Source organism: Colletotrichum destructivum, chromosome 11 (assembly GCF_034447905.1).
Source record: "Colletotrichum destructivum chromosome 11, complete sequence".
Lineage (NCBI taxonomy): Eukaryota > Fungi > Ascomycota > Sordariomycetes > Glomerellales > Glomerellaceae > Colletotrichum > Colletotrichum destructivum.
In genome coordinates, this window is record NC_085906.1 from 1,157,334 (window position 1) to 1,166,706 (window position 9,373).

The 9,373-nt window shown below is 47.9% G+C and overlaps 4 protein-coding genes across 4 annotated transcripts; 1 reads left to right on the forward strand and 3 right to left on the reverse strand.

Annotated features, from left to right (window-relative positions):
- Positions 1-1,374: 1,374 nt before the first annotated feature.
- On the reverse strand, positions 1,375-2,004 carry CDEST_15434 (uncharacterized protein; the record flags this gene model as incomplete). The annotated part of the gene is made up of 1 exon (XM_062931590.1): positions 1,375-2,004. One exon carries the CDS (start codon positions 2,002-2,004, stop codon positions 1,375-1,377), a length of 630 nt encoding a protein of 209 aa, XP_062787641.1.
- A 1,419-nt stretch (positions 2,005-3,423) lies between these two features.
- Positions 3,424-4,047, reverse strand: CDEST_15435 (Putative Piwi domain, ribonuclease H-like superfamily; the record flags this gene model as incomplete). The annotated part of the gene is made up of 2 exons (XM_062931591.1): positions 3,424-3,690; positions 3,745-4,047. The coding sequence occupies 2 exons, from the start codon at positions 4,045-4,047 to the stop codon at positions 3,424-3,426; spliced, it is 570 nt and encodes a 189-aa protein (XP_062787642.1).
- A 60-nt stretch (positions 4,048-4,107) lies between these two features.
- On the reverse strand, positions 4,108-4,287 carry CDEST_15436 (Putative Piwi domain, ribonuclease H-like superfamily; the record flags this gene model as incomplete). Its single annotated transcript, XM_062931592.1, has 1 exon — positions 4,108-4,287. The coding sequence occupies one exon, from the start codon at positions 4,285-4,287 to the stop codon at positions 4,108-4,110; it is 180 nt and encodes a 59-aa protein (XP_062787643.1).
- A 2,335-nt stretch (positions 4,288-6,622) lies between these two features.
- On the forward strand, positions 6,623-7,330 carry CDEST_15437 (uncharacterized protein; the record flags this gene model as incomplete). Its single annotated transcript, XM_062931593.1, has 1 exon — positions 6,623-7,330. One exon carries the CDS (start codon positions 6,623-6,625, stop codon positions 7,328-7,330), a length of 708 nt encoding a protein of 235 aa, XP_062787644.1.
- Positions 7,331-9,373: the final 2,043 nt, after the last annotated feature.

The following is a 9,373-nucleotide window of genomic DNA, read 5'->3' on the forward strand; positions in this document are numbered from 1 at the left end:
ATCTGAGACAACCGACGTCTATGTTACCACTCGAATTCTTCTCGTCGTATTGAAAGCGTGCAGCGTATAAAATACCAAAGCGGTGCGGTTATCTAGATAGAAACACCACTACCCACCAAGGCAACACAAGATGCCTCCTCAATCGGCTCAGAAGTTGTCCTGATCGGGCATGTAAAGAGGCCTGATCGGGTTTACCCTTGGACCGATCGAAGGAGTAGACTCTCCCCATCGTCTTGTGTTATCACATTCGAGGGTAGATAATGGAAAAGGCTCTGGTTCGATCCAAGGGACCTTGCAAGAAAAGTTTGAGAAATGTGAGTTGAGTTGTGTCTCTTAAGTCTGATCGGTTCTGCCCCCCCTTGTATCCTTCGCGCGATCGGACCTAGCTTACATAAATAAGTACATCTTTATTCGAAAGAAAGAAAACTGCACTGATTGGACTAGTCACCCCACCCCACTCCAATAATTCAACATGTTTCGAGACATCACCGACAAACAGGTCATGTAAGTCCTATTGTGTTAACTGCAATGGGTTATTTCTCAAGAAGGCCAGGTCCTTAGCACAGAGAGAAAACGAAACTATTAAATACAAACAGGTTATGTTCTTATCGCATATGGTTGGCTAGACAGCATTTTGGATCTGCCATGTGCTGCACGTCCCAACCCATTCAATAAAGAACACACATAATCCGCGTTTTGTAATTTCATCTCAACCGCGATTGTTCCATTCCGCAGGTGGTGCCCCCGAACAAATTTTTTAATTACCTCGAGTATTACAGGATTCCTCTGGCCACACTAATAACTGTATTAGTGTTGAAGATGGTATCAAACCAGACAGAGCCTATCTCGCCATTAGCCGCGCCTTTCACCATGGTTACCGCGTGCTATAGCGGCCTAGGGGTCAGCAGTTTAATACCAGGGGATTATTGTGTTTGGGTCTTATGTGTCGTGTCATGATAGAATTTAATGGTGTAATGTAATGTGGATATTACAAAGCTAGCGCACCCTGAAAAGACTCACTTCCCTGGGATTTATTTTCACAGCCTAAGCTATGTAGTGATACCTTAGAGGCTGACTATCAAGCCCTGTCATACGAATAGGGCGCAGAAATCGTATCTACAAGTCCCTCTTCCCTCTAGGACTAAACATACAAAGGAAAGGGTCTGCTGGGATCTATATACCCAGATGAACGAAGGTATCATGGCTCGAAGAAACAGTGATGTGGCAGGAATGCCCCGATGAGGGCCGGGATAACCCGGACGGGCTGGGGGTATCACGACAAGATCATATCTCCTATAACAATTTTTATTTGCCTAGGCAGAGTCACAAGTGTGTTCCAGAACGTGCTACGAATGAGCTAGTAACTACTCCTAGCTATTGCCTGGTGGGATACGGAATGTTCACTACAGCGTGACCCTTCAGAATAGCGGGAAACCCAAGGATATGCGGGCACACTGGGTTATAGCCGAGAGACAGATCTAAAATGCAGGTTTCATCGTATCCCTGCGAACAATCGTTTCCCTGAAGGATATTATAGAGTTGGTAGTTTTGTGACACCCAACTATCTGGCTGAGATAAACATTTCTCTAAATAGTCCATGCTGTTTGATGCAGACAATGGTAGCTTACCATGCGAGAGAAGATGAGCGCACTCCTCCGCTTCCACAAACTTATAATCCATCAGGACCCCACCCCCAGTAGCCGGTGCTTCTAGAGCAGACTTCCCTGTCACCAAATAGTTCCACGCATCGTAACTTATATCATAAGATGCCCGAGACTTGTCAACCTTCAAAAGGTGGAGGCTCCGGCCACCATGCGAAACTTCAACACAAATCGTATTGCAGTCAACCTCACTCGGCCAGTGCGCTACACGATTGTGGTTGATTTTGCAGCCTAAAACCCCAACAGAAGACCCGTATAAGATGTGAGGTTTTATAAATAGCGAGTCAGCCCTGGCTAAGGCAACTAAACCAGCGGCAAAGATTGCATTGAATGGACAAACCATCGTGGTAAGAGGATTTTAGATATGATGGGAGCTTCAGGGTCTTATATCCTGAACGTCGGTTTTGTTGACTAAAAGCTTTGACAAACGATTAGGCAACGCTATGATACACATCAATTCATTGACGACACCTTAAAAGTCGGTGTTGCAACTTGAGCATACTCTCGTTGCCGATTTTGCCAGGACTCAAGCATGTTGACGTAGTCTTATGCACTTACTTGTAATCAGAAGCCTTACTACTTGTGTTGTACAATTACGTTACTGCAAAGATTGATAATAATGCTCTGTGCATTGATATGAGCGCCAGTAGAAATTCTACAGCGGCTTCACCCCCTTGGTGAGACTAAAAAAAGTATCCTTTGAATATAAACCTTGCTCAAGCTTGAATTTCTTGTAGTCTCAAAAAAGGGCCGTCTGTCTAGAAGTCTCAGGATGCGTGCTTTTTATCACGGGAAAAATGTTTTCCAAGAAGGACATGTCAAATCAAGATTGGAGCAGCAGACAGAGAAACATGATTATGTCACGCAAATCGAAAGGCATAACTTGATTATCTAGTTTTAACTGCACTACAAGCGGATGGCAGGATGCAGTGAACGTTACAGTTAAGGCAGGTATGGCTTATGAGCACTTGAATTGTTGTAAGCCCTACTGGAAACATAGTGACTGTGAATGTGGTAAAAATGGAAGATATCAGGGATGGCCAGGTTGATAGGTCAAGCGTTCTGCGTCCATGCACTGTCGAGGATACTTGTTTACATAAGACGCACCCAGAATCTCTGGGTACGTCTTACTAAGTTCAGGATCAGCCCATAGAGCGAGATTTGACTGACAGCCGAAGCTTTGAGTAAGATCGGCTGTCCACCATCTCTTCGCATAATAGACGGCTTGGTTGTAGGTGTTAACGCATCTACCGCTTCCCATACTACTAGCATGGGTCATTTGCTCAGTTTGACCATGCGTGGCCGTCAACCGAAATTTCGGTCCGTTCTTGCTATTCTACATCATTCGGACGTCTACGCAATGGATCGCAAGATGAAAATAACGCAGCCCGAGAAATCCTCCGATCTGCAGTCTGGACGGGTCAAGGTATGCCCAAATAGACTGCCTTTACCTTAACCCATACATTCGACCTTTTGGCTGGGCTGGAGGTACATCGACACTCCAGGTGGCCCAGGACGTAACGTCCTGGACGTTTTTGCGAACAGATCAAGACTGGGCGAACCAGCTATATCAGCCGCAAATTAGCAACTCCTTTGTAGTTGCTCAATTCACAGATACAATTTCGCTTCAAATTCCACGCCGCGTGACACGTTACGTACACCGCAAGTGGCCCAAATTGCCATTTTAGATGTAAAACATGCTGTTGCTTAACTTCGGATGAGTCCCTAAGTCCCAATTTCCCACTGACTGCCGCTGAGTACTTCAGGCCACTGAAGATGCGGCTGAGTAGGTCGAGGTGTCATAAACTCCGCTTAGGTAGCATCTTGCTCGATCGCACAAGATATCAGTGTAGTAGGCAGGCGTGCAGATAATAACGGCCTTTGTGGCGCACCCGTAGATGTAAGACATGCTTTGCGTCAGATCTTCGAGCAGATCAGCAAAGTTCTGGAAGGGCAGCGGAATACGTTTGTAGCGATTGCGAAATATCTCGTCCGGCACCACGAAGTAGTGCGCGGGTCGCGCGGTTCCCTGAATGGCCGCGTGTGCTTACAGAAAGAAGTTACAGTTTCGTGCCACGGTCACGCCTCGGTCCACTATGGTTCCGGGCTTCGGGTTGGATGAGCGGTCCGCATCGACCTCTCGAGTAGGGTAGAAGCGAATGTGGTGGCGCTTCCCGACGATGACCACCGTGGAGTGCGGAAGCCCCTTCTTCTGATTGGCGGGCGGGTACATTTCCTTGCATGCTTTGCACATGAGAGGTACTTCTTTGCCAATGACCAACTGGTGTTGGCATTCCGAGACCCCGCCGCGATACACGCGGATATTTTCAGGCAGGTCTCGGTGCTTTCCAATGTCTTTCCAGAGTCTTAGTCGTGACTTAAACATGTCCGCCGTGCCCGACACTATTTCCTGGCGCGCCTCAGACTGGATTCGTAGTACAGCATGCTACTGTCCGAGCCATCTATCCACGCTGACGACCATTCCGGCAACACTCGGCGCACGACGGCTCGAATCTGAAGACGTGTGGGTCACGTTGATCCCGACGACCATTGTCTTGTCCTCGCTGACAAGCCCAAGTTGGGAGCTGTCAATCAGCTGATCGTTTCCGCCCAGCTTGAGGTTCATCTTCAAGGCGAATCTGCGATTTGCATTTGTCTTGTGCACCCCCCTCGCCTCGTCTCTGCTGAGCAAGCCTTTCGACGCCGCCTCGCCCGCCGGCTTCCTCTCCGTCGCGCGCCTGCGCCAGCTTTTCGAGGAGGATCCCGGGTGCAGCGCCTACAGTCTGCTGATCGGCGGACAAGCGTCGTTTGCCCACGTTAACCCTCTCCTTGCAAGCGAAGACGTCTCTCACCGGCGTATTCGCTGCTACTGTCACATCCCCAACCTTGTGGACAGGGCCTGATCATGTTATCTAACCCCTACTGAAGTATAGGGGAGCAGATAGTATAGTTGGGATGTGTCTTATTGAGGGTCCTTGGTGCGTTGTAGGTACACTAATGCTCCTGTGTCATAATAATGTCTGCTGAGTCGAAGTTAGCAAAGGCAAAGGCTATGTCGTGTGTTGCTGATTCTCGTCTTGCATTGACAGGAAATATTCTGAGTTGTCTCGTCAATAAAGACTTAAGAGGGTAAGTTCTGTCACGAGTTAGAGCACACAGTAAGGCATAGGAGAATAGGGAAGAAAGATGCTTAATTCTATGTAAAGTAAAGAGAGTAAGATGTGGTCTAGTTATATACATGTAGGCACGTGAAGTGGCACGTGAGAGGACCGATTCAGTGAGCTTCTTGTGTATAAGGGTATTCCTGTGACAGGTTCCTTGTCGAGGGGATGGTGCGGGCGTTGTAACTCCCCTCAAGATGCTGTCCATTGAGTAAAAGGCGCACTGTTCGCGTCTCACTCCCTCGCCTCCCTCGATTACCATCTGCCCTTTCGGTCCGGAGCTCTTGTCGTCAATTATTGTATCGTTGCGCTATTCAGATGTCTCTAGAATGCCTGTCTCTATGGTCTTGGCTTATGCTTGACCGATAAGAGTACAACTACGTGGAATGGAACATAGGCTTAACCCCTGAGGCCTACGAGCTTCCACGCTGACGAAGCGATTCGCTTCAACCAGATGGAGGCTGTTCTTTGGCTTTGGGATAGGCCTTGGTGGGATGGAAGATAAAATGATATTTTCTTGCAAAGGTGACATCGGAAGATCTATTGACATCTGCTGACCAAGAAAGGAACGCAAAAGTTCGCATGGATTTGCATTTATAAGGCGGGAATCTATCGTTGTGGGTTCAATTAGGGCAGTACAGCTTATTATTTACATCTATTTGAGACTTTCCTATACTCTTCAGGGCGATAACATCTTGATTCTCTTGCTCAGCATGACCTTCATAGCCGCAGTTATTCCTTGTCGGTTACTATTCCCGATCCTATTTTCATCAGGGTACTGGAAGTCAACTGCATACCCACACCGAGTCAAGTCAACCCATACATGAGCGGAAGTGGGAACGAACAAGACAACGGGAATGATCGGCATTTTCTCGCCAAGTGGATATAGGGTTAGCTGCCAATGGGCATTTGACGGTCCGACTCCGACGTAATTTGGACTTGAACCCGTATACGTCCAGGGCGACCTCCCATCGGTTCCCGTCACACCGGAAAACGAAATACTAGGGTATTCCATACACATCAGAGTGACATAAACCCCCTCGATAGGGCTACCCGTGGTATCGGAAATCTGGCAAGAAATGTCCATGATTTGTGTGTGCACCCAGTCGTCTGGTTCGAAAGGTATAGGCGGAAAGGAAATAGTCAACTACTGGAAGAGCAAGTTATACTATTGCTGCCACCCCTGCGCAACTCTCAGCATGCGACTCTTTCGTTGGTGGTTCACAGGAATGAAACGCAACGCATGTGACGCCTGTGAAGTTTCGCCCTACTAACCGGTGTAACTAACCGAGTAAGATGACGCACTGGATATAATGCTTGCTGATCCCATCTGTTACTATTTGGTTAACTCAACATACAGTGGGGACCCAAAAGTCTCAGATCACCCCACCGATGTCGCGTCGCGACGCTTTCCCTCGTCAGCATCAATCTTCCTCCTACATGCCATAATTTCGGGAAATGTACTCCAATTCGCGCCTACTCACCTCCATTCTGTCTGGAAATCGAAGTCGCAACGACGAGACTACTGAGTTACAACGAGTTGTCGTCATTACGGCGGTGTTAACTGGTAGCTCATACCGTGACGCCTCAACCATGTTCCCTAGCGGGCAAATGGCCCCCCCCGAGCCCTTATGTCAAGGCGCTAGCGGGTCACCCGGGGCTCCTCCGGTGGGCCCCACCCTTGACTAATGGCTCCTCCCTGCAGGCTGCCGTACAAAGGGGCGATCAGCTCTTCCGACTCGATACATGAATATTAGGACCGCCGGATGCTGCTACATCTTACATAACGTACACAGTGAGATGTATGTAATTAGGGGGGCGGGGGGGGGGGGGGTTGGAGGGGAGACAGATGTTGCTGACGGGGATGAAGTTTGGACGGCGTCGTTTTTTCGCGACACCCTACCGCTGGAGGCCTTTCATCTCCATTCCTTGCGACTCATTTTCAAACGCAAGCCAAGCTTCGCATTGCTCACGCAGTCACACCAGGAACAGCTTTATCCACAATCATCTCTGCAGTCTAAAGAGCTACTAAGATACTATAACTGTGTTACAAAGAGCTTTCCATCAATGGACGAGAGAGCTTGTCGTTCAACTGCATTGATTCTTCAAAACTGCGCCAAAGTCAGCAGGCCATACAACTGGAAAAATCTTAGAATCTTAAACAATATTAGCTGGCGGATTTGTCAGCCTCCTGAGGAAGCTGTCATTAATAACAACGGTTTCTCTAACAGGGCTACTGTAGATGATAGAGAAACCCTCTTATTCGACCAGACTATATTATGGGACTCCCTACCTACCGTTCTGTGTGTTGAGCACTGGGATGATACACTGCTCTGTGACGACGACGAATTCGAAATTACTATAGAAGGAAAAAGCCTGAACTGTGTTCTTGATGCTATTTGGGGGTTTTACCAGACGGAAGATCGCTTTGATGGCATGATGCATACGTATTTTGAAGGGTTTTCACTTCGGAACAACGGTAAATGGGATCTGTGCCTTGTTACCTAGAATAAATCTAAAATTTAAGGACTGCTTGTTTGCACTTAGGAGTAAAAATAACTAGATTTGTGTAATTAGGTTAAAGTGATATACTAAACTGAATTTACTACTAAGAAAACATTATAGCTTAGATTACATTTGCTTAAGAGGATTAGTATTAGATAATTGCTAAAAACGAGACCCTTATTGCCAGCAAGTAATTCTCTCTCTAGTCTCCTTAATGTAGTAACCAGATTGTTTTAACAAACCTTTTATAATTACGCAGCTGGTGATTATAACAAACGCAGGCTACGTGCTATTTTCCCCCCGGAATTGCTTTAGTGCCTGTTCCTTTAACATTTTGTTTGCTGCAGCAATTGTTATGTAGACAATTAAGGAACTAGGGTAGTTTATTTGTGCAAGAAATGCTACGTGATGGTGTTTTGTTAACAGCATCATTGAGATGAATTCAGGATCCAGCTGGTCCGGAGAGACCGTCCCAGCGCAGCTTGACGAGGCCATTGGAGCTTTAGATACTTTTAAAGCAATGGGTGGGATTGTAAATGAAATTGAGGAGGTTATATGACACCAGCAGCACTGTTAGGTGACTCGGAGTGCCTTTATCTCGGGTGCCCAGCGCTTCCATTTCCATGGGAGCTGGCGAATCCTTGGAACTCTATTACCAAATAACATGCTTAGACCACCCCTGTTGTTGTCTTCTTTGCTTCTCCTTAGCCTAGTTCATTGCCGGGCCAAACGGGCGCACTGGCGTCCTCCCAGTCGCGGAACAACAGGACCAGGCCACCCACGTCTGTCTGCCACACCTTTTGCAAAGCCCAAGAGTTGGCAAGTAGGGCACTGTTTTTCACAAAAGCAGCAGCCAGCGGACCTCCAAATAGGGAAGAAGGCTGGCTTTATTCCTTTCGCGTTACAAACACCACAAGCCAAGCGCCCCTCAGCACACAGCGTCGTTCACCACAGTAGTTAATGTCTAGTGCTTAATTCATCTTGCTTATCTTAAGGAATAGTTGCGCCTAGACTCTGGGTAAGTGGTCTCCGCGCGAGTGTCAATAGACACGTATCGTAGTGTCTCTAAAGTGGCTCGTCGGGCCATCACTTGCGCTGACAACCCTTGATTGCTCCTCGACTTCGCCTGACTTCACAAGTACGCCTTAAATTACTCCCAGGTTATCATGGTTTCTCCTCTCGCCTCCAACCACGGGTGCTAGTTAAGGGTCGTCAGTTACAAATAGTGGGACAAAACGATCGATCGGTTATCGCGCTGTTATTCGGTTGGTCGTGACTTGACTAATGTAACTTAGCAGGCCCGCCCTTCGGAGCAGGCGGGACGGACACCCTTTTTCTGCCAGCTTCCCCTCTAATCGCCTCCCAGCCTGAAGGTCGTGGGTTCGAATACAACAGCAGTTTTCTTTCCTCACCTCAGTCATGCACTGATTTCATTCCAGTACTGGAAACATAGTAGGCGATTACCGGACAGAAACAAGTACTCTAATAGCAACATTTCGTGACGAACGATTCTGCGAGGTGAATCAGATCACACGGGAGCTGAGGGGACGACGTTGTGCCTTTGAGTACTCGATTAATATCTTACGCACGGGCCACGAGCATTCCGGGAATCCTTATGGCCGCCAGTGCGCTGTTAGCAGCCATAGGATCGGCTGCGGCAGATGTTATCTTCGGCATGCCAAGCGCCAAGTAAGCACGCCTGCATAGCTCAAACGAACCCCTGTCTCCAAACAAGGAGCCAGACCTCTGGGGGCGAGGTTTCGCATCTGAAGAGACATTGAGAGTGTGCAGGGTGATTGATCAGGACTGAGCCAGCAAGACTGATTTCTGCCCTGTGAAGCCCGTGACTCCAGCTTTGAATCATTCGATCGATTTTTCCCCAACGTGCTCGTCGATGGTTTGCACAGGAGCCATCTTTCTCAAAGAGGGACTACTGGGTTTGGAACCTAACCACTATCGTTCTTCGACCAAAGCGGTTGGAGCAATAGACCCTTTTGTGAATACGCATCGATTAACATGTTTAACTTGTTGCTGAGTGATGAGGCC